Consider the following 23091-nt stretch of genomic DNA (forward strand, 5'->3'; position numbering starts at 1 on the left):
TTTCAAAGGAAACAGGTAATTGAAAATTTGTGATTTTATCAATTAAATACAGGAAAAAAATATTTACAAGGTCTAAGAACATCTCTTTGGCATTTTTAAAGGTCTTCTAGCTGCTAACGACAGATTGGCTACTTTATGTAACAGATTTATACGTTTAGATATTTGTGCAGCTACATGTGTGGACTGAATGTGTCCAACTAAATCAATGTATGTTGTGTATGTCGTTGAGATATACTGTAAACTGCAAAAAAGCTTGAGCTAAGTGCCTAAATGCATTTCCAATAACATCCCCTCAGTGGTTAGGGCTCATTGTGCTATAATTATGGTGAAACATAAAAATATCTATTAATCTGTCATTTAAGTTTTTGATGTTAACATTTTGGTGAAAATCTGAATCTGTAAGTAATCAGTTATAATGAGGGATAATCAGTTGATCATTTGTATTTTCACCTCATTTTAAGGAGCATTACCTGGGCTGCCCTCCTTGTAAGAAGATTTTATTTACTATTAAAATGCAATGAAATGTCTTTATAGAGCAGGAAAAAAACTGTAGGATACATACTGCATAGAATCTTGTGAAAAACAGTACACACCAATTTGCGTTGTTTAAATTCTATGACAACTAGTAAAGAAAATGAAAGTCTCCTGATAGCTGAATGTTAAAGGCACATATCTCTTAACTGCAGAGTTCCTGGTTCATTTCTTGCTATGGACCTGTGTACCATGTTGTACTGTCTTCTCTCTCCCCTTGTTTCCTATCTACCTCTCCAATTAAGGTGAAAACATCCAAAAATAATCTTAAAAAAAAATCTGTGAGCTCTATTAATGCTGTTGTATCTGTTGTGCTTACAGCCCAGCCTGCAGGAGTGCCTGAAATCCTGAAGAAGTCACTACACAGTTGTTCAGTGAGAGGCAGAGAAGAAGTCTTCATCATTGGCAAAAACTTTCTTAAAGACACCAAAGTAATATTTCATGAGAATGTTTCTGGTAAGAAATTTGTCTTTTTGAAATATGCTCAGCCATGGACATGTTAAGTTCATCCAGTCTGAATGTGGTGTTTTATCCCAAACCAACATGATACACTGCCTCTCCAGATGAAAAATCATGGAAGGCAGAGGCTGAAATTGACATGGAGTTCTTTCACCAGGTAAAATTTGATCATCCTTGTGTTGTTTTTATACCACATGATTAATGCTTCTGAGTTCAGTAGATAGAAGCAGCCATTTCAGATTTGTATGACTGCTGATTCAAAGGTTTGAGTGGTCTCATTGCGTTCTGGTCTAATTACACTCATTCCCAGAGTGTGTACTGAGTGAGTCTCAGTGGTCCAGTTTGATCCCTTTCCCTTGTAAAAACAGATGATCACATAGTAGATCTGTTGCAGAAACTGTAGCTAATAGAAAAAAGCCCGCTCTGTGGAGTGTTTCCTTTACATTCATTTTTTTCTGACTGACACATACTGTATAGTACTTCTGTTTTTACTGAGACCCAACGTTTTCAAAGCTTTACTGCCTTCAGCTGTTAATAAGTGGAACTGTGTGAAACTCAGATGTACTGTCTTGTACTGAGAATGACATGAGCAGTAGCAGCTACATTATTAGCAGATCGGATTAATATTTTGAGATCCACGTGTAAAAAAGGTGAGCATGTTTCATGCTCAGACCTTAGATCTTATTCATGATACACTTTAAACATTAATAACTGATCGCAGGGTAATCACTGTCTAAATCCAGCCTGCTCATTCTTTTGCTACTTCCAGTCCAGTACACATTTACATTACAGATCTTCTGCACACATAGTGTGTGTATCACATCACCTAATTGCTCATGATGTGCTGGTAGAGCACAAGACACAAAGTGATGGCCTGCTCATCCAAATACTTCTCCTACTGTCACGAGTAGTCAGAATCTTAAGTGTAATACATATTTAATTGTTGTATTCACTATTTTCTAATCAACTCACCCTTTGACTGTTAGATACCTGCAGATAGACTTAATGTTGTGGTTGTTCTCATTTCCTGAGTTTATTTTTCAATGATCACCTTCAAGAATCACTTGATAGTGAAGGTTCCTCCGTACCAGAACCAAGCCATCAGCTCTGCAGTGTGCGTGGGAATCTATGTGGTGACAAATGCTGGAAGATCCCATGATGTTCAGCCTTTTACCTACACTCCAGATCCAGGTTTGTTTGAGTCAGTTTCAGTTAATCTGCTAAATCACACATGAGTTTCTCTTTGTCTCTCTTTACATCAACTGATGGGCAGACCAGCATGTTAGACAGCATGTAACCTTCTGATTACTAGTACTTTTTAGATTTTCTGGCACCACAGCTGACTCACTTAGTTTCTCAGCTAGAGGCTGTATTGTACAGTAGTATACAATCCATTTATGGTGAGCAGCACCACCTACAGTTCGGCAGGATTAGAGAGAATCAGTAGCATCAAGAGCAGCCAGTCACTAAACACAGGAACCCAGGGTCATCCACATTCAGGAACATCTTTCATCAGCACTTTCACTGGTTGCAAGGTCCTGTGGGTGCCTTGATACAAAACCCATAGTAACTAAAATGAAACAGCAGTTTAATTTACAGTAGTTTACACCACTTTTAGTGTCCTTCTTTCTTAATAACATGACTGTTATGCTGAAGATTTACATTACTGTTTGTGGAATCTGTTCATGTTCAGCAAAACATGATGCTCCTGTGAAAAAAGAGACGCCATCTTCAGTGAAGACTTGTTCTTTTGATGAACAGATTAAAGGTTATTTTCTTTTTGATAACTTTTATACATTATTCCATTATTGTTTACTCTACTTTTATGTATAGTATTTGAGAATGACAGTATTTGTTAGTGGACTGGGTCCCTGAGTGGCCCATTATTTGATTTTTTTTTTTTAGCTTAATTTAACTGTTTGAGCAGCTGAAAAGACACAGTAAAACATAAGATTTCAGTCCTTGCTCTTGCTCCTACAGTTCTAGATGGTACCTTGATGCCCTTGATGTTGCCTTTAGTGAAGAGAGAAGATGTCACTCCAATGGAGGTGACCAGCAACCTACAGTCATCTGGAGTATTTAAGGTGATGTTTGTATCTGTAACATTATTAAAGACCTTATTAATAACCTTTACATGGTGAAAACTGTTTAGATTTGATGGGAGTCATGTGATATTTCAGATTACTTAAGCATTCAGTAAAATTCAGTCCACTTCATACTTAGAGAAGTGTTCTTTGTGGATGTCGGTTTAGCACATGATTACATACCCTAAAAGCAAAATAAAGCACATCTTTTATCTTCGATTTTCTGTTGCTAGCAGTCTGATGACCTGTGTCCAGCCCAGCAGAACTCAGACATGACTGCAGGACATCTAAATAAAAACAGAATCTCCAACAACCTGACTCACCCTTCAGGCGACCCTGACAAAGGCCAGGCTTCTGTTTTTACCAACACTGAGTCCTTAAGCACCATCCAGAAGCAGGATATTGCTGTCACTAGCTCATTCTCTGTGCCTGCAGACCCCCTGCTCCAGCAAGGCCCACAGCAGTTCCTTCTGGAGCCCCGAGAAGGCCTGGGGCAGGAGAGGCCTGGCAGTGGCTCTGCAGCTGTAGGGAGGCTGTGTGGAGAACCTACACCCCAACAGCAACAGATGCCCTTGTTCCCTCCAGATGAAGTGGCCCAGTTGGAGGAGGCAGTGAGACAACTTAAAGCGAAAGGGTTCTGTAGCTTACCACTTCAGTCTGACAACTCCATGGTCAAACAGCAGCAGCAGCATATCCAGCACCAACAACAGATCCAAGAACAGGAAATTCAGCAGCAACAACAGCAGCTTCAGCAGCAGCAACAGCAGCAGCAGGTTTTGGAGAATCTACAGCAGCAGCTGTTTCAGTCACAGATTCAGATGCAGTGCAGTATGTTTCAGGATACCTCCCAGGGCAAGAACTCAGAACAGCAGGGCTCATCACAAGGAGCTGTAGCAAACCAGGGGTCTCTTTTCCAGCAGGCCCAGCAGCAGCAGCAACATCAACAACAGCAAGCAGCTCTGTTTCAGCAGGCAAATGACCTGCTTTCTGTTCAGACCAAATTTCTCCAACAGACTCCCTCTCATCCTTCACCTCCCATGTTCCACAATCCCAGCTCTTTGGCTGAAACCCAAGATTCACAGGGGGCTCTGTTTCAAAAAGCCTCTCAGGAGCAGGTCCAGGCTGCTCTCTTCCAAAACACCATGACAGTATTACAGTCTACAGAGCAACAACCCTCAACCCCTGGACTTTTCCTGCCCCAGACCCCACTGCCCACTCAGCTTACAGCCAGTAGTTCTCAACAACAACAGCAACAGCAGCAGCAACTAGCCTTCCTCAGTGCAATACAGTCTCCTGCCCCTGAACCACAGTCAGTTTTTCAGTCTCAGACCCAGCTCTCCCCCATCCAGCAGAGAAGCCCCATGGAGCAGCAGCAGCCCTCCCAGCCTCAGTCCCATGCACAGCCAGCCCAGCAGGCTGCCATGTTTCAGAACATCTCTGCACATCCATCTGCAAACACACTCTCTCCAGGCCAGCAGCAGCAGCAACAGCAGGCTGGCCTACTGTTCTGCAACAACCCCCTATCCACACCAGACCGGGCCTCCAGCCTCCTGTTCAGCAGCCAAGGCCAGATGCCTCCTTTGACTGGCAGCAATCTAGTTTCTCAAGAGCCCCAAAACCCCTCTCTGCTCTTTTCCCAAACCAGCATGGTGACAGTAGACCAGCAGGATCACTCTGAGCCCATGGCCTTAGGGAACCTCTCTGACTCACGACAGCAAGTTTTGTTTCAGGAGCAACAGCCAATGCAGCTGGGCAGCAGCTCAAACAACCGGCAACCAGTTGGTCTCTTCATGCCGCAGTCCAACATTGCCTCACTGCAGGGGGGACTGGCTCGAGAGCTTGCACAGTCAGCCATGTTTGCCTCACAGAACAGCGTGGCAAACCTGCAGACGACCACCTCTTCCCCAGTTCAGCAGCCAGGAAGTCTATTTCAGACCGCTGTGAGTGGGAGCATCAGTCAGCCCAGCCAGCCTCAACAAACTAGCCTGTTCCTTTTTGGGATTCAGAATGGTAAGGATATTGATTACCTAAGTGTGTTCCCTTGAAACTGCTGAGATGAAAGAAATGCCAGCAAGTTCAGAAATGTTACAAATCACCTTTAAGTCAAGAGTTAGAAAGCCAGTCTGAATTCCTGTGAAATCCTTTAGCAGATTAAGATTTGCTTAGCTTCTTAAAATCCTATTTAAGTGTATCACTTTACTGATGGATACATATATTTGTCATATGTTAAATTTAAGGTAATGTTTGTTTGACTTGGTCTCTGTCTTGATTGCCCAGTAAAATATATAGTTACTAATTTCTTTTGAACTTCTTAAAAGGGTCTTTAGGTTCTCTGTGTAGATGGCAAGAACTCACTATACTCAGTAATCATATTTCAGGTGAATCATGTTGAGATATGACAGTATTGTGATATCTCCACACACTCTTCATTGTCCAAACTGATGACCAAAACATACGTGATCCATATTTTATGCAGAATAATTATTGTGATTGACTTTATCCACAGTCAACAGCTCTTTCTGCCAGTTATGAAGTACACATAAGCACAAATTACACACTTGTGTACAGCATCAACACAAAATAAAGATACTTCCTATTTTACTTATCTATTCTCTTTCCTCCTTGCAGAATGTGGCCAGTTGATGAACACTCCTGGAAACACGCTGTCAGATCAGATAATAGCCATCAGCCAGTCTGGTCAGAACCAAAGAGAGAATGACGTACCCATCCAGTCCCTGCTCAACCAGTCCTTGTCTCAGGCTGGGGCTGTGCAGAACAGCATGTCTGCCTCTCAGAACATGGAGAAGATTGATGACCTGCTGGTCAGCCTGCAGGAGTCAGGCAGCAACTTAACTCGTTCATACTAATCTTTATATAGGTTAATGGATTTGTTTTTACTCTTTTTTTTTTTAACTCATAATATCTGGAGCAATGGTTAAATATAGACAAAAAAGCCAAAATGTTACATGGAAGTAAACATTTCTGAATTAGCCCTGCTTCATGAAGTTTGAGACAAGCTGAGCATTATGTGCTTATACTTGCCTTACTCAGATGTGATGTTATATGATGTAGTCTCCTTCAAAGCAGAATTTATTAGGAAAGAAATGTGAAGATGAGCTAGACATTGTAAAGTCCCGCTAGCCTTGCAGAGCCTCTTCCCACAAAAGTGCCATAAATAATAATGATCATAAAGACAAACTGGACAAATTAATATCCAGATAGTGAGACAGGAGTTTGGTTTAGGATTGTCTTGACTGAGCAGGTTGGCCAAGAAAAGCGAATGTCTCGCACTAATGTCTGACTGACTGACTCCCCATTGTTAAAGCATTTGTGTTAAAAATGAGATGGACTCCAGGTGAGAACAGTGTGAAAAACCTGTCATTACTATCGGATGAGAGAAGGGGAATTTGACCATTTTCTTTCAGGCAGTAACTTATCACACTTGGAATTCATTTAGCTCTTTAAGTTTTGTTTGTATCTCTAAGCAGGTTGTCAGCGATGTTATCTGCAGCGTCTTTAAGTTCTCATGGAGTTTTCTATGATGTTCTCCAAAGTATTAGGTAGTTTCCATTAATACTTCTTTTGTATTTTTACTGCACGGAGGGCAGGGTATGTGCTATGGCAGGACGTTTTGGGCAGACTGGTATGAATGGTCGAATACATCAAAGATGTTAACGTCAACGGCTATTGGCATGGTTTGAAATGATTCTAAAATGACCCGGCAGTGCAGAAAATGTATTGAAAAAGCTTAGATGGGTCAAGAGCAGGCAGAGAAATGAAAGGTAGAAGAGCTGAGATGCAGGAATGAATAGTAAAGTGTTCTGCACTAATCTGATGTGTAGTCTCAAAAGTGAACATTATATTTGTGGGTGCAATGTTGTTGCAGCTAGCTTGCACCTGATAATGAAAGAAACTGTAAAACTATGAAATATAGTTATGTACTATCTTTTGCTCTATGAGGAAAACTTGGCTAAATTAAGTCTAATCTGGACTTAACTGACAGAGAAACATCTATAAAAGAATATTCGTAGTTCATCCAGCAGCTGTCATTGTGGCGGTGAAGATGGTCACCTCCAGCTGTGAAACACATCTTTCAATATTAGATTCTTTGCTGTTTCCAGCATTGTACACACTGCTCTTTGGTAGGTAAGCATGCTAAAGTCAATGACTACTTTTTATAACAGATTTTCCTTTTAATACAGTTCAAAGAGATTAATCTTTCCAGAAAATGTGGTTATAGAAAATAACAAATATTGCCGGGACTTTTAGATATGCAGTATATTCAGCACTTCACGGTGCTGTTCTTTGTGGCAACAGCTCCCACCTCATTTTTTAACATGTACTTGGATCAGAAACTATTGTCATTACAGTCCTATGTCTGCATAGCAGTGTTTATGTAGTCAAGCAGACTTGCATAAATATCTCCACTGTCATTTAAGCCAGCCACATTAAATTTACTCCATAAATTACTATACAGCAACTTTTCCCTCTTGGTTAAAAATGTTGTTTTATGATCTGAATATTGTAAAATAATACTGCATCTCAATGTTAGCCATGTTACAGTCACTATTAATTAACAACTACTAACAGTTAGCAACTATCACTATCAACTTTCAAAACCCTAATTACAGTATTTATTCCTAAAAACCAGCAAAAAAATTTGGACAAATGAGGAAAAATGTGGATCAAGACTCTTTTTTTTTCATAATGACAAACCTACACTATAACTCTTACTTAAATACAGTACAAGAAGAGTAGAATGTAATATTTATTATTATTATTATTATTATTATTATTGTTATTATTTCTGTCACACATCAGTATATTTTAGTGTCATTCTGATGGGATCATTCTGCGTCAGGCACGCATGGACTGGAATGATATCCTTAAATCAGAAAAGATCCTTTTCACCAGTTTTATTATGTGATAGATTTTGTGAGTATTGAGGAGAAGCAGTAGTTTGGTGGCTACAACTGTACATCTGTACATCTCATCTGGGTTAAAGTAGTAACATGCAGAAATAGAGCCTACTTTATATGTTTATTTGTAAATGCAAATGTGCAAGTTAATGTTCTCGTCTGCAGTGGGTCAGTGGCATCAGGACCAAATTTGGACTTGAATCTCTCTTTGCAGAAATCCTGATGACAGGCCAGTTTTATGGCTTGTGAGCTCTTTTTTTGACTTGCAGTTTAATATAGACTAGGCTTGGCCTCTGAAATATACAGATGTCATTGTCATGCATGATGTCCTGCTGTCACACTTTTCTTTCTGTTTGTTTGTTGCTTTGTTGTTAGCGAAAAGAAAAGAAAATTTTTTTTTTATAGTTAGAAGTCATTGTAAATGTATGCATAAGCAAGGGGCTGGTCTCCGATTTAATGCCTCAGTTGCTGTCTTGTTTTCTGTGTGAGTAGATAAACACATTACATATATACACTTTAAAATCAGATACAGCTCTTGTTTTGTTAAGGAGAGTATGAGAACTTGACTAATGTGAATTGTGGAACTCCAGTGTGTCAGCTGGAGCAGTTTTGGTGGTTTTTCAAAGGGACCACACTCCTGAAGGAAACCTGACTTTGGAGGAAAAAGCTAACTGTGATTGGCTTTCTTCAGCTTGTGAAATAGAAGAACTAAGATTTCCAGTGTTCATTATATATGGTTTTATTTGTTTGTGTTTGTTTAGAAACAGTTTAGAAAAGACTTCACTCTTTTTTAAATCTGTGTAGTATATGTGCATCTTTTTGGAGTAGCATATATAATTTATTAGCATGTTGGTTATTATCTAAATTGTTTCCCATATCGGATATTTTTCTAACCATATTGGTAATAGCAGTGTTTTGGCACCTATACCTGCTGATACTGTAACTCGTACCTTGTGACGACAGTGGCAATGCCTTTTAAATAAGGTGGTGAAGTGCTTTTCTACACTCTGAATAACATGTACATTCCTGTGTACAGTTACTATTTTGTGACTTTGGAAGGTATAGATAAATTACTATACAACGTAACGTACATAAGATGTATTTGTTCAAGACTCCTAATTGGACTGCTGGCCTTTCTAGTCTCTTTTGACCAAATAGCTACCAGCAGGACAAAATGACACCAAATTTCAACAGTTTTTACTGTTATCATTTTTTCTTTTTTGTCTTTAAAAATAGGACCAGATTTCAGCATTTTCCCTTTGAACGAAGTACTGAATGTGTTAATGTGTCTCTTGGATCCAGGACATTTATTTTATACAAATACTATAGTGGTAATTGCTTTTTTTGAAATTACCGTTTCCTTAAATGTGCTTTGACAGTTAAACTGGAGATTGTAAATGTATAAGAGTGAGAGACATTATAAAGTAATTACTAACTGTATGGAAAAGAGGGGGAGTGATGATAAAAAATGTTCATATTCTTCTCAAGATGCTACATCCTCTAACTTTGTTTCTTGCAATAGAACAAGATGCGGTTGTACTTTAATATTACCAGTTAATTTAATATCAACAAACTGAGTCTCCTACTACATTGTGTCACATTTCGTAAAATGTCTCATTAGACACTAGTAAATGTATGTGTGCCTTGATGTTGTAGTAGTGACCAGATTGATGTTTTACCTTTGTTAATGGTTTAACACCCCACTGGGCCAGCTGCTGATGATTAGTTCTCATTAACTAGAATGTTTTAAGTCATAGGACTTTAAGTATGCTTTAAATGCTAGACAACAGTGACCAGATAGAAATGTGGTTGATAAATGTTTTGTGCAATTTCTGTCATACACTTAACTTGTTTGTACTATCGATTGCATTTATGTTATACAACATAGATGCAGACAAATCTTCTCTGAAACTGCTATGCAGCTAATATACTGTACATGTAAATCTGTTAGTTTTTAAATATATATTTTTCTATATAGCCTCTGTCATTTTCAGCCTAAAGGAGAAACCAAATAGATGTTCCTTCTATTATTTATATTGCTTGTTGAAATATTTTCTGGTGCTTTGAGTGCCACCTGACACCAATTTTAAATGGTTTTTTCAGTTAAAATGCTGATTTCTCTTCTTAACAACCATCTTAGACATGGGTTCTGTTTGGTGAGAGAAGGGTCACTAATTGTCAGTCTTCATAATTGTCCTTCTTGCTTGTAGGTTTTGTGTGAATTTCATAAACATTTTAAATTCTTGAAATAGCAAGGGGGAAATGTTGCCTTATTGTTTCTAACCATGCAAACAACTTTCAAATGTTCACCCTTGAGGAGAAAACTTTCAATGTATTTGGCTTTGTTGGGGCACCTTTCTTCTCTTGCAAATACATTTCTGTAAACTTGCTACTACCTATATTAAACATAGGCCTATATACTATAAGTGTTTAGCCTTTGACCTTTTATTTCATGTTCTTCTGTTAGCTACTACACAAGAATATTTGACTGCTGGAGGAGGATCTTGTACTAGGTGCATTATGATAAAATGTAGCTGCTTCATCACAGCTTGTCTACAGCTCTTGGAGACTCTTAAAATAGATACCTAACATTATTTAACCTTATAGGCTAAAGGACATATGCAGAAAGGGGTCACTAAAGTGCTGGTCATTCCTAAGGATCAAGAGTCATCAAAGTAAAATTCACAAAATAATCACCACTAGTTTTTGACTCAGCTAGAACATGATATAAAACTATGGCTCACATGTACCACAGTTTATTCAATAAAAGTAAAAAAACCAAAACAACAATAATAATAATAATAAAAACTTATAGCACAGTCTGACTTCATTTCCGACAGTCACTCAAACGCTCTGTGGAGTTCTCGCGTTTTTCGGTGCGTGCGCGTTCCTTGATCTTTCCGAGTGCAGCATTAGCAACATGGCTGACGTGACAGCGGAGGACGGAGCGAAACTCAGCAAAAAGTGAGCTTGTTCAGTTCTTCCATTATATATAAACCATTCTCAATCCCTTGCACACGGCTACTTTTCTCAGATAAGTTGATTCAACAGCTATGACCGTTTAAATTTAATAATGCAATATTACTAAGTGTTACATCAGGTCAGAGGGTGATAGCGAAGCGAAAGTGCCATATGGAGGCATACTACAAAGCCTACATACCCCAGGATTCAGTTCGTTTGTGTTTGTGGTACTTGTAGTCGTGAATGTGATCTGAAGCCCACCGCTCCATTGCGTTTTACTAATCAGTAAAACTACAAGGTCCAGGATACGAAGCTGTGTCTTCTGCACATTGTGTTCGTATCAGATAGTTTTAAATTACTGTCTTTTTCATTGTGGCCTTTTATTGTAGCTGTACGGCAGTATGTACATTTTGTTATATATTTGGGCATATCAAAACGTCAAAACAACTCTTATGCTAATTATGCCGACAGCGTTTTCCTTCGTTCATCTAGACTTTTCTTTAACGTTACTGGCTAGCAGTAACGCTAACTCTGAGAAACCCGCCTGGCTAACAAAAACATATGTTAACCTAAATCCGATGTCAAATTCTCTGCGAGTTTACCTTTGTTCTGAAGCCTCTTGGTTTCGTTTTACCTCATTGAGTCTTGGTACAGACTAGTGGAGTCATATGACCTCAACAGTGTTTACGTTTGCCTGGTAGAGCAAAGGCAGCCTCTGCTATATATATATTGTACAATGTCTTTGTATATATGTGTATTTTCTTAGGTCAGTCTGCTGACTGTGATAGCTCAACATGCTGCGTGTGGTCAGGGCAGCCAGGCAGCACCTGTGCCAAGCCTTTGAGGTCAGGGGACAGTGGTTAACAAGTACTAACCCATGTACAGCTGCCGTCCCAGCCCAAATTTATGGAAACCGTTGGAGAGGTGACAAAAGGTCGGTGGCTTTTCCATTTCAATGAGAAAAACAACCAACCTTTTGTCATCAGAGAAAATGTGGTCCCCATTCCCTTTCTGCTTGAACTTCCACTAAATTTCAGTTTTAGTTGCATCATTAACAGCAAACTTCAAATGCTATCCCATGGCTCATTTCCATTCCCTATGTGTCATCAGTGAGCTGAAGAGACGAATGAAAGCTGAGAAGAAGGAAGCTGAGAAAGATGCCAAGCTCAAAGAGCAGGTGGAGCAAAAGAAGGAATCCAATGACCAGGGAATGCAAAATTTCTTTGATTTGGATGAAGAGACGCTTGACCCAAAAGTAAGATTTTTGTATTGTCAGCAGGTCTAACTCTTCACTTATTGTACCCTTAATGCCTTGGTCTTTTTGTATAAATATAATTACCTGTTTCCCTCTAAAATAGCAATACTTCAAGATCCGCTCCCAGGCCATCCAGTCTCTGAAAGGCACAGCAGAAGACCCGTATCCACACAAGTATCATGTGGACTTGTCACTAACAGAGTTCATTGAGAAATACAATCATCTACAGCCTGGAGATCATCTGGCAGATGTTGTTCTCAATGTGTCAGGTGCCGGGAATATATTATAATCTATCTTTTTTTTTTGTGTGCATACAGTGTAATCCAGCAGTAGGTCCCCTGTTAACGTTCATGTATGATTGGCAGGTCGCATCCATGCCAAGAGGACTTCTGGTGCCAAGCTGATTTTCTATGACCTGCGAGCTGAAGGTGTCAAGTTGCAAGTTATGGCAAACTTAAGGTATAGAGTGATAGACATGGTTTAAGAAAAACACCTTTTGTACTTGTTTGCTCTGTACTGTGATTGAGGTTTAGTGTCGGTGCATTCACCATATTGTTACAAATTTTGACTGATAAGCACCTATGATTGTCAGGCCACCTCAGCTGACCACAAAAGAAAACTTCCAAGATGAATGTGGAGAATGCTGTTGTTGCATTCTACGTACAATGTGAAGTGATATTTAGAGGCATCAGGGCTACAAACAGATGAGTCATACAGGGTAGCTTGGATTGAGCTGAATGACTTTCAACTAGTCAAAACATTTCATGTTTCCAAGTTATAATGCTTGGTGTGGAGCAGATTTGAGAAGGTGAGGAGAGTAAAAACAGCTTTTGTGATGTCACACTCAAACGTCACTGCCGGTTATTGTGGTGTCTCCATACTGTTACTGGGGCAAATCTTTGGCCAAAAAACGGACAGTAAAACCAGTTCAGCAGTCAAAGTGACTTGAAAATTCACCTCATCAAGTTTACTTCATTATGTGATTGCAAAGTTTTGAAAATTTTCAACCAAATCATATAATCACATTTTTGTATTGTGACTCGTTAGCAAGTATGTCACTACACCCACGCTTTGTTTTTTGCATTGTGAGTATTTAAGGCGTAGTGAATTAATTCCTGTATATCTTCTTTTACTCTGCCAGGAACTACAAATCTGAGGAGGGCTTTGTGGCCATCAATAACACACTGCGCCGTGGTGACATTATTGGTGTTCGCGGTAACCCAGGGAAGACAAAAAAAGGGGAGTTGAGCATCATTCCTGTCGAGATGACTCTACTGTCACCGTGTTTGCAAATGCTGCCCCACCTGCACTTTGGCCTCAAAGACAAGGTAAATGCCACCATGATTAGACACTCTCTATGTTAGTGAGACCCCCTGCACTTTGGTCCTCTCTTCCTAAAAGGAATTAAGTCACATCATTTAGAGAGTGTAGTTTAATTCTCAGTAAAACCTACTGACAACACAGCATTATTTGTTATCTTTCAACATTTGGTTGCATCCATATGGTATTTATTTCTTAAGCATTTATGATATGAAAGGCATGCAGTGGAAGTTGAACTCCTTGTTGAATTGGTAGTACCAGCAAAGAAATATGCAGGCTTTCCTGTTACAGTGGCATTTCATAGAGCACCTCTCCAGAAGACAGTGACTTGTCAGATGCAACTGTAATAGTAAACAGGTGAATAGTGGCTAAATAACTCAACCTTCTCAACAAAACAGTACTGCTGCAGTGACTGGAGGAGCACAGTGTGTGCAAAGCATTGTTTAGGTTGCTTTTCTGCTGTTGGACAATTGGACAAAATGGTTTATTAAGAATCGTTTTTTTTATTTCCTCGTGCAGTCCACTGTGCTGCAGTTGTTACTGCTTTAGCAGTATTTTGTTGTAAACACATGATGGCAGACAATGAGTGACTTTGACACATGAAAACTGCACAGAGTTTGTGGTTATAACAAAGTATTTGCCTGAAGGGAAGATTCCAGTTTTTCTGATACTGTGTTACCTTAAAGATTTGTTGTCTGTACTTTCAGATGACACCCAATGAATCTTCTCTTTTATTACCAGAGAAAGAACAATCTTGAAAAAGTGATTTATTTATTTTTACATTTGTTTTCTGTCAACCAGCCATGGTTGCCATGTCATAAAAATGGAAAACCTCAAAGCTTTTCAGCAAAGTGGTACTAATATTACTGTGAATTTGGTCACAGTGGCCTCTGTTGATGTGAAACAGACAAACTGACATTACAATAGCAATAACTAGTTTTTACTGTGTAATCTTTCTCTCAAAGGAAACGCGATTCCGCCAGCGCTACTTGGATCTGATTCTCAATGACTATGTGAGGCAGAAGTTTATAACTCGCTCCAAAATCATCACATACCTGCGCAGTTTCCTGGACCAGCTGGGATTTTTGGAGGTAAGAACCGGTGTCTGTAGTGAATTGACACATCCAAGTTGACCATAGCACACAGCTTATTAGTTAAACAGTATACAGTATGTTGTTTTTAGCTTCACTTTATTTTTAATTTGTACAAAATAGGGAGTTTATAAAAAATGCTCTCTCTGGTAGTTTGTAGATGTTCCACATTTTAGGCAGTTACAATTAGCCAGTAAGCTTGCGTTGCTGAGTCATGTTTGTTGTTACTTTAGATAGAGACACCAATGATGAATATAATTCCTGGTGGAGCAGTGGCCCGTCCATTTGTTACCTACCACAATGAGCTGGACATGAACCTGTTCATGAGGATTGCCCCTGAGCTCTACCACAAGGTAATAAACTGTTCAAGAGTCATCCATCACTTTGACAAGTCATCCTTCTGAGTAACTAAGTACTTCCAGAGGGAATACTAGAATTTTTTTTATCAACTTGAAGTCAGTCCTTTGAATGTGTTGTGCAGAAATACACGGATGTTTTTAAACTTCACTTCAAGTTTCAGTTGAAGGGGTTTGTTACATTTCTCAGATATCTACATATTTACGCCGTCCATCATATCTTTCCTACAGATGCTTGTGGTTGGTGGAATAGACAGAGTGTATGAGGTTGGTCGTCAATTCAGGAATGAAGGCATCGATCTCACTCATAATCCAGAGTTCACCACCTGTGAATTCTATATGGCATATGCAGATTACTATGACTTGATGGAAATCACAGAGAAACTACTCTCAGGTAAGCAAGTGCAGGGTACAAAATGCAGTGTCATGCCAGTGAACTGGTTTTTCCTGTGGCACACTGAGATGATTTCCTTCCTCAGTGATGATGCTAATCCAGTGGCGGCCTGGATACTTGGGGCCAAAAATGAGTGTGTGTTGGAACAGTCTGCTGCTCACTGGCTCAGAGCAGGTTAATAACTCAACACATTTATTCTGTAATATTTTTGGTTACTTCATTTGTCAATCACAAACCCATATAAATTAAGCTCACCCAGTTTGTCATGTTTTGTTCCTCTTTCCACTGTTATTGTACACTTTTTAACCAGCTGTCATGCTCATGCAAACAAATGGTTTTATTCCTATTACAGCACGAATGCTAGCCAGACAGACCAAAGGCTGAGCGGTTCTTAATAGCTCTGTAATCCACAACAGTTGGTAGTCTATACTGAAAGCTTTCACTTTACTCTGGTAACCCTCTCCAGGCAATGGGTATCTGTTGTATCTGAACTATTTTGTTCCCAGATTGTAATCACTTATTTCTGTATGTAAAATAGTAGAATCTAAATAAATGCAACTTTAGAAGTAACTTTAGAAATATGGAAATGCAACAAAAATAAAACCTGACTTCATTTTCAGTTCTACTGTCATTGTATATATGGCAGTACAGATGTAACTGCAGATCGTATGGATCACTGTGCACCGAAAGCATAACCGTAAGATCTTCAGCATGTCTAAAAATGTGAATTCAGCTTGTGTTTAAAGAGGATGACTGTTGGCCATGACTGTCATAATCTCCATCTTATCCCACCCCATATTCAAGTGCACCACAGGTGTGGCAGGGGAGCCTGACCCGTCCTGTTTTAGTGCTGTGAATTCTGTGTATTACAATGAAATAAGAGCCGACTTTGTATTTGCTTCAGCAAGTGTTGTACAACAGTTATCCGGTTATAGAAGAGATGGCATTTATTTTAACAAAAAACAAAATGCTAACAAGATTTGCTGAGCATAGCCAGATTTATGAGCAGAAATAACAGGCTGACAATTTTTTTTTTTTTTTTTAAATAAGCAGTGATGAGAAAAAAAACTCATCTGGCCTCTTCCTTTTAAAAATGTTCCCTTTGATGAACTAACCTTGTAAAATCCTGTTTGTCAGATGAAATTAACTCCACCCTGTAAACGGTAACACCCAAATCCTCCACCCTGCACTGCAGAAGATTTTACAATCACATGCAGCCAGGGTGGAGCATGTCATGAGGTGAGCTGCCTCCTCTGGCAAAACAACAACTCACCTTTGTCAGGAGGATTGTCTTAAATCCAAAAACCTCAACATTTTTGGTTGAGTTGTTTGGAGTAGTACACAAGAAGAGGATGTGTTGCCTCAGACGCTCAGTCAAGGCAAAGAAAGTCACTGTGGAACCCAAGGTGGATTTAGTTCAGTGTTTTCACACCATGAAACTGCCACATCAGGTAAGATGTGTCAAGTGGTATTAGGAGAATATTCCATATAAAAGTAACTTTAACATGGAGCTGGTAAGGGGTCAGTGATGAGCTGGTTGGCGATTCACATCTGTGTCCCTGAGGATGACACTGTGACAACAAGACTTTATATATTTGGAAATATAAATTGACCAGAACACCATGACTTCTCAGTTTTGTCACTTCTCACTTTTCCTGGGCTGTACAGGAAAACTGTACGTTGAACACATAGGTAAACTGCTCTCTGTAAATTAGTGGTTCCTCTCTTCCTTCAGGAATGGTGAAACACATCACTGGAGGATACAAGGTGACTTATCACCCTGAGGGCCCAGAGGGACCAGCCTATGAGCTTGACTTCACGCCACCGTTCAGAAGACTGAGCATGACACACGACTTGGAGAAGGTGATGGGAGTCAAATTCCCTCCTACTGACAGCTACGATAGTGATGGTAAGAATCCTTAGAAAAGAAGAGATTGCATGTGAAAAGGTAACTGTTTCTGAAAAAAAGTAGCTTTTACTCTTTATTTTTTCTTCTGAGGTGATGTTTGAACACTTATCTGCATTTAAATAAACTGCATTGCCGCTGTGCTGTTCCATCTCCATCTTTCTCTTTTTCGTGTAATGTCAGTGTTTCTTTTTGTTTAAATATTCTAAACCCACAGCTCAGTAATACTTTGTCATTTCTGATTTGTCACCACATTTCTCTTCAGAAACACGTAAATTCTTTGACGACCTGTGCACACAGAAAGGAGTTGAATGTCCTCCACCCAGAACCACTGCCCGTCTCCTTGACAAGGTGCTGTAGTGATAAACACCACTATCTGCTGTAATTGCAGTTTATTGCTTTTTCTGCTTTGATGTCTTTACCCATTACCCTTTGCCCCACAGTTGGTTGGAGATTTCCTGGAGGTCACCTGTATCAATCCCACATTCATCTGTGATCACCCTCAAATCATGAGTCCCTTAGCAAAATGGTGAGAAGCACTTTGCTTTCACTTTCATATTTGTTATGTAAGAATGCTATGTGCAGGTTCATACTGACACTTCATCTGTTGTTACAGGCACAGATCACAGAAAGGCCTAACAGAGCGGTTTGAGCTCTTTGTGATGAAGAAGGAAATCTGCAATGCATACACTGAGTTGAATGATCCAATTAGACAGAGGGAGCTTTTCGAGCAGCAAGCCAAGGTGTGTATGAAACCCCGCTCATCTACCGTGGTCCATGGCCCCATTATCTGAAGGTCCACGGTGCCTACTGTTGCAGTGTGAGTGTCAGTATCACCGCTTGTTGATAAACTGAGCTGGATCTTTTCAGGCCAAGGCTGAGGGTGATGATGAAGCCATGTTCATTGATGAGACCTTCTGCAAAGCACTGGAATATGGTCTTCCACCAACTGCAGGCTGGGGAATGGGCATTGATCGTCTCACCATGTTCCTGACAGACTCCAACAACATCAAGGTAAAGCCGTCATATGAATTGTGATGTCCGCACACCTAAATGGGGGGTGGGGGGCATATTGACTGCACAGATGGTGAAACAAGTTATCGAGTTGTCTTTAATGGTATCCAATGTCTGACATAGTTTGCAGATTGCCATTTTTTGAGCAGAATCCCACTTTCAAAGCCAAAATACCGCTGCATATAAATGAACGATGTAGATTGCAAGGCTTATGGCATCTGTATTTTGTCTCTTGCTGCTGTCTGTTCACTCTTAACTTTGCTGATGCATTTTTAGGTAGTTACACCATCTTAATTTGTCCTGCAGTGATCATGTACATGCTGTGTGCACTCTCGATGTACATGCCCGGGCAGAAGTCTATCCAACTAGGCAACATGATGCAGTGAATATGTGCTGTTGTTGACAGACTGGATAATGCCAGCTGGCACATCGCTAAAACAACAGTTAAGATATTATCGTACACAGTATATATATCACACACCCCTTATGTTAATATACTATGAAGTGTCGTCCTAGTGGCTTATGTGAATAATCACATCACTGTAAAATCCTGTCTCTTTGCATGTAGTTAGTATTTCTCTTATGACAGTTGAAGAAGGTATTAATAGGCTTATATAAGAGCTAAGGTAGGGAAAAGATACCTTGAGTAAAACCCCCAGCTGACAGTGTTGTACTTTCACAGGAGGTGCTGCTTTTCCCAGCCATGAAACCTGACGACAATAAGCCATCGGGGCCCACGGAGGGAACATCTGTCTAATGGCAACATGATCTCTAAGCTGTCCTGCTGTCAGATCTGTGCACGAGATGTTGTGAAGTACAAGTCTTTACCTCACTGTGGTCATCAGGGGAGTCTACGGTTTTTGTTTTATCAGTGTCGGTCTGTCAAAAGTTTAATCCTTACTGTTATTATGGGAACTCATCTTGTACACAGTTTCACAATGACAAATGCATTTTGTTTCTTTTTGTATTTCTTACACCTTTTTGCTATGTTCTCCTTAATTGACTATAAAAAGACATTTTAATCCACACTGTCAGACAGTAAGTGGGTAGTTTTTGATCAGGAAGTCACATGTGATCTGATTTGTATGCAGACCTGGAGGAAATAGTTCTGAATATACTTTGAGATCCTTCAAAGGCGTGCTTGAATCTGGCTACCAAATACATGGTACGAAGGCACCATAATTGAAAAGCCCAAGCACTTCTAATAATTGTTTCAGTATATTCATCTGTTCATCACCAAGTCTGCTTATATTGTCTGAGATTTTTAAAAACAGGCTCCACAAATTCTGTAGTCCCTATCAAGATGTTTAAACATGGGTATGTCTAAATAAAGTGCATCTGAAACAACATTGTTCATTCTGTGGTGTTTGTGGACTATTTAAAGTACAAAGTGAAAGATAATGTTTTTATTATTTTCACATAATTAAAAAGAAGAAACTATCTATTAGAACTTAAAGGGTTCTTTAAAAAGTAATAGTCTTATGTTTGTTCAGCTTTGGACCACAGCCAAATTGCATATGACCAAGAAGCATTCAGTTTGTGATATTTTGTACAAGTTACAAAACAGTGGATCCTCCTGTCTTGCACATATTGTAATTTTTCAAGAAAATGACCCAAATTTCGTTTAAACTTTACCATGTATGTGTCCAGCCTACATTTATTTTCTTTCCTGTGGTCTGTGCATTTGAATTGTGTGATAAAGCATGCTCTGTGGTAGTCCCTCGACTTATCCTCATTGGGGTCATGACCTTACATGTAAAATATGGACACACTGGGGTGTTGTGGAATGTCTATTTAATTTGTACACAGTTATGATGCTGTGGCTCAGTAATTTATCTGTGTATGTTGAAAGAGCAGATGTGTCTGTCATCTGCTGTAGTGTTCAATGTGAATTTCGGACCACACTCGCCCTCCTCCTCCTCCTCCATTCCCTCCCTCCGCCCACATAATCCACCAACCCCTCCCGGCGGGAGCTCGCAAACAGTGGGATGGTGCGCGCTCCCGCGGCCAAGTCAATGTGCACTGGATTAAAGAGTCGACACGCAGGGAAGATGGCGATGAGAGCAGCGCTGCGGTGCTTCTCCGTTAACTTTTCGCCCAGGCTGCCTCAGCCCTCGTCAGCAGCGAGGCGGCAGCTGTGGAGGAGCAGCTTTCCGCGGACGATGAGCACAACCTCGCCTCTGTCAGGTAAACAAGAGACAAAACCAAAGTAGCACTGTCCAGAGGAGATGTAATGTTACACAAGTTCCTGTGTGTGTGTGCAGCGGGCGAAAAAAGTCACGCAGTTTGTGTCACTTTGGATCAGCGGAGCAGAGGAATGGTCTGGGGAGGCGCAAAGTTTGTTTAGAACCTTGTCTAAGTACCAAAACTATCAGCCACACGTTAACGCTGCGCTACAACAAGGATTTATTCTAAATGGAAGAGAGTCAGAACACCAGCTCCAAGGTGTAATGTTAATGACAGTAGCTTTTACAACAGATTTCATATACCATCTTCACTTATAGGGGCTTGTCAAACTAAGGTCACGCATGATCCTGGGCATTTGGCACACAAGCTGTGGGAGTGATGAATTTAATGTAGGCCTTTCTAAAACTTGAAACATGTTCATTATTAACTCTGTCCTTAATCCACCCAGCTTTAAAGCATTATAAGTTTCACCCAGTTAAAAAAAACAACCCTCTTCAGCCCTTTACAGCATGGATACCCAGCTGTCAGGACTGGCTCTGCTCTTCCCGGACATGCATCAGCACTTTGCACAGTTTGCAATCTGGTTCAAACCTGTATTTTTCCCTGTGGTCTGATTCCAGCACTGGAACTTGTCGAGGCATTGCAGTTCTTCCCTTGGGGCACTATAAAGAGATAAACAGCATTAGCCTTGAAGGGCTCCAACTGTTGCAGACTGAACCAGAAAAGCAGGAGGCTTTTTGGCACCTGTTTTTACAAATTTCTGCCAGGATCCAAAAGTGCACTTAAAGAAAGCTCTTGATTTTCACAAGTGAATTTCTGAGGTTGTCTCACTGCCACCAGTAAACACACATGGTGCACACATGCACATGGTGTTGCATAAGAGGCAGTCTACTCTTCAGCTTTGGTCCATAGTACAGTCAGCTATTCTTTGGACATACAGATTATATTCTTTGAGAATGGTGGGCTTCTCTCTATGTATCTCACAAGTCATCATACAGCACCAATGTTTCTTTTTAATCATGGTTCATACCAATTCATAGTTTCATGTTGTTTAATGACTAACAAAGCTATTCCCTTGTTCTGTCTGCAGCCCTGAAGTTCACAGATAAGCACGAGTGGGTACGAGTAGAGGGAGGAATTGGCACAGTTGGTATCAGCAGTTTTGCTCAGGTAGGTTCAGGTTTAGGTTCAGGTTACTTATTTTTTGTACCTGTAGGTAGATTTATTTTGCAACACACAACAATTACAAAACAAATGTGACATGAAACAAAACAAGAATTCTAAAAACAAATTAAAACATAAGGACTCAAAGTAAAAATGAGAATACTCAAGGCTCCACCCATCGAGACCTAAAAAAGAAATATCAATGCATAGAAATCGCTCAATTAATAAATAGGTCCTGGAGTAAAAACAAGTTTGGAAACCAAGATACAATGCATGTACAAATATCACTACAGCTTTGTCGGCTCAGTTTTAGCAGAAGGAACAAAGAAAGCTATTTTGTACCACGTTGTTCTGCACTTTGCAACCAGAAATCTCCACTCAGAAGGAAGAACTCACTTTGCAAAGGGTGGGAGTCATCGCTTAAAGGTTTTAAGGTTGGTGGGTCTGCCTTTTGACTACTATCAGTCAAAAATACTGATAAGATGGGTGCACAGCTCAGTGCCACACCTGCAGCAAACTAATTTACTGTTTTATGACTATTGTTTGGGACAGTAAATTACTGCCACAATGTGATGCTGTGCAGAAAACCTCAGGGGAAGTCACTTGCTTAGCTATAGCTATTCAAAGCTTTGAATGAAGCCAGATATTGTTTATCTTCGACTCAAATGCAACTGTTAGAGAAACAGTGCCACAGCTGTTTTTATGTGCTGACCAGTAACAACTAATCTGACAGTGGTCGCAACTCATATTTGCCACAAAGATCAAAATTCAAAAGCTCGAAATCAAAGTTCAGATGATTTTTATCTGGTCAAAAGTGATACCAGTAGGATTATAATGTAAGATAGTGATGTAAAGGCAAGGCATGTTGCTTTAGGTAAAATCAGGGAGGGTGATGTGTGTGTGTGTGTGTGTGTATATATATTTTTTATGTTTTCAGTCATGAAAGTAAACAAATCGCTGTCGGCTGTTATAGTAGACTATGAAGCCTGTTGGGCTATTTCATGCAGCCTTGACAATCAAGTGTGGCTGTCCTCCAGATTAGAGTCAAAATCAAGGCTATGGGTGATTTAGACCACATGCTGCATTTATGTAGGGAACAGTTCAACAGTGCACTTTGTGTGCTGGACTGTGATTTTCATTTTTACTTTATTTTATTTGCCAAATTTTTCAAGGCTTACAACTCAAAAGTGTGGACACACCTTCCCATTAAGTGGATTTTCTTTGTTTCTATAATTATTATCTACGTTGTAGATTGATACTGAAGACGGAAATAGCACAAAAATAATTATGTAGTAAGTTAATGCAAAATGTTTCATATTTTAGTCAAGAGTCAGAGATTCACGGCTTTTATGCTAAATAATCTCTGTTTTGTGTGAGAGAGACACATTTTAGCTCAAGTAATGATGAAATGTCCTGTACTGATGATGTATGACAGATGCATTGTGGGAAT

The 23091-nt window shown here is 39.8% G+C and overlaps 3 protein-coding genes across 7 annotated transcripts in view; all 3 read left to right on the forward strand.

Moving 5' to 3' along the window:
• The window catches only part of nfat5b (nuclear factor of activated T cells 5b), a 26523-nt gene extending 19210 nt beyond the window's left edge, over window positions 1–7313 (forward strand). For 3 of the 4 annotated variants that reach the window (XM_020608917.1, XM_020608932.1, XM_020608938.1), the window contains 7 exons: window positions 853–987; window positions 1095–1147; window positions 2049–2181; window positions 2684–2758; window positions 2971–3074; window positions 3308–5084; window positions 5703–7313. In XM_020608917.1, the coding sequence (XP_020464573.1) occupies window positions 853–987; window positions 1095–1147; window positions 2049–2181; window positions 2684–2758; window positions 2971–3074; window positions 3308–5084; window positions 5703–5941 (2516 nt within the window). In that variant the 3' untranslated portion in view covers window positions 5942–7313. The remainder of the gene's footprint in view (window positions 1–852; window positions 988–1094; window positions 1148–2048; window positions 2182–2683; window positions 2759–2970; window positions 3075–3307; window positions 5085–5702) is intronic. The other variant, XM_020608924.1, reaches the window with a different exon arrangement.
• Window positions 7314–10840: 3527 nt separating this feature from the next.
• Window positions 10841–19637, forward strand: kars1 (lysyl-tRNA synthetase 1). Of its 2 annotated transcripts, XM_020610347.1 has the most exons (15): window positions 10877–10957; window positions 11721–11888; window positions 12065–12209; window positions 12313–12478; window positions 12575–12668; window positions 13351–13537; window positions 14495–14620; window positions 14854–14973; window positions 15208–15370; window positions 17106–17279; window positions 17542–17627; window positions 17720–17805; window positions 17893–18019; window positions 18147–18290; window positions 18973–19637. In XM_020610347.1, the coding sequence occupies exons 2-15, from the start codon at window positions 11749–11751 to the stop codon at window positions 19045–19047; spliced, it is 1833 nt and encodes a 610-aa protein (XP_020466003.1). In that variant the 5' UTR covers window positions 10877–10957; window positions 11721–11748; the 3' UTR covers window positions 19048–19637. The 2 variants fall into 2 exon arrangements, with proteins under 2 accessions (XP_020466011.1, XP_020466003.1); XM_020610355.1 differs by lacking the exon at window positions 11721–11888 and having other exon boundaries at window positions 10841–10957.
• Window positions 19638–20255: 618 nt separating this feature from the next.
• The window catches only part of gcshb (glycine cleavage system protein H (aminomethyl carrier), b), a 6047-nt gene continuing 3211 nt past the window's right edge, over window positions 20256–23091 (forward strand). Inside the window, exons 1-2 of the mRNA XM_020610725.1 lie at window positions 20256–20477; window positions 21568–21647. Of these exons, the coding sequence (XP_020466381.1) occupies window positions 20279–20477; window positions 21568–21647 (279 nt within the window). The 5' untranslated portion in view covers window positions 20256–20278. The remainder of the gene's footprint in view (window positions 20478–21567; window positions 21648–23091) is intronic.

This window comes from Monopterus albus, unplaced genomic scaffold (assembly GCF_001952655.1).
Source record: "Monopterus albus unplaced genomic scaffold, M_albus_1.0 scaffold4.1, whole genome shotgun sequence".
Lineage (NCBI taxonomy): Eukaryota > Metazoa > Chordata > Actinopteri > Synbranchiformes > Synbranchidae > Monopterus > Monopterus albus.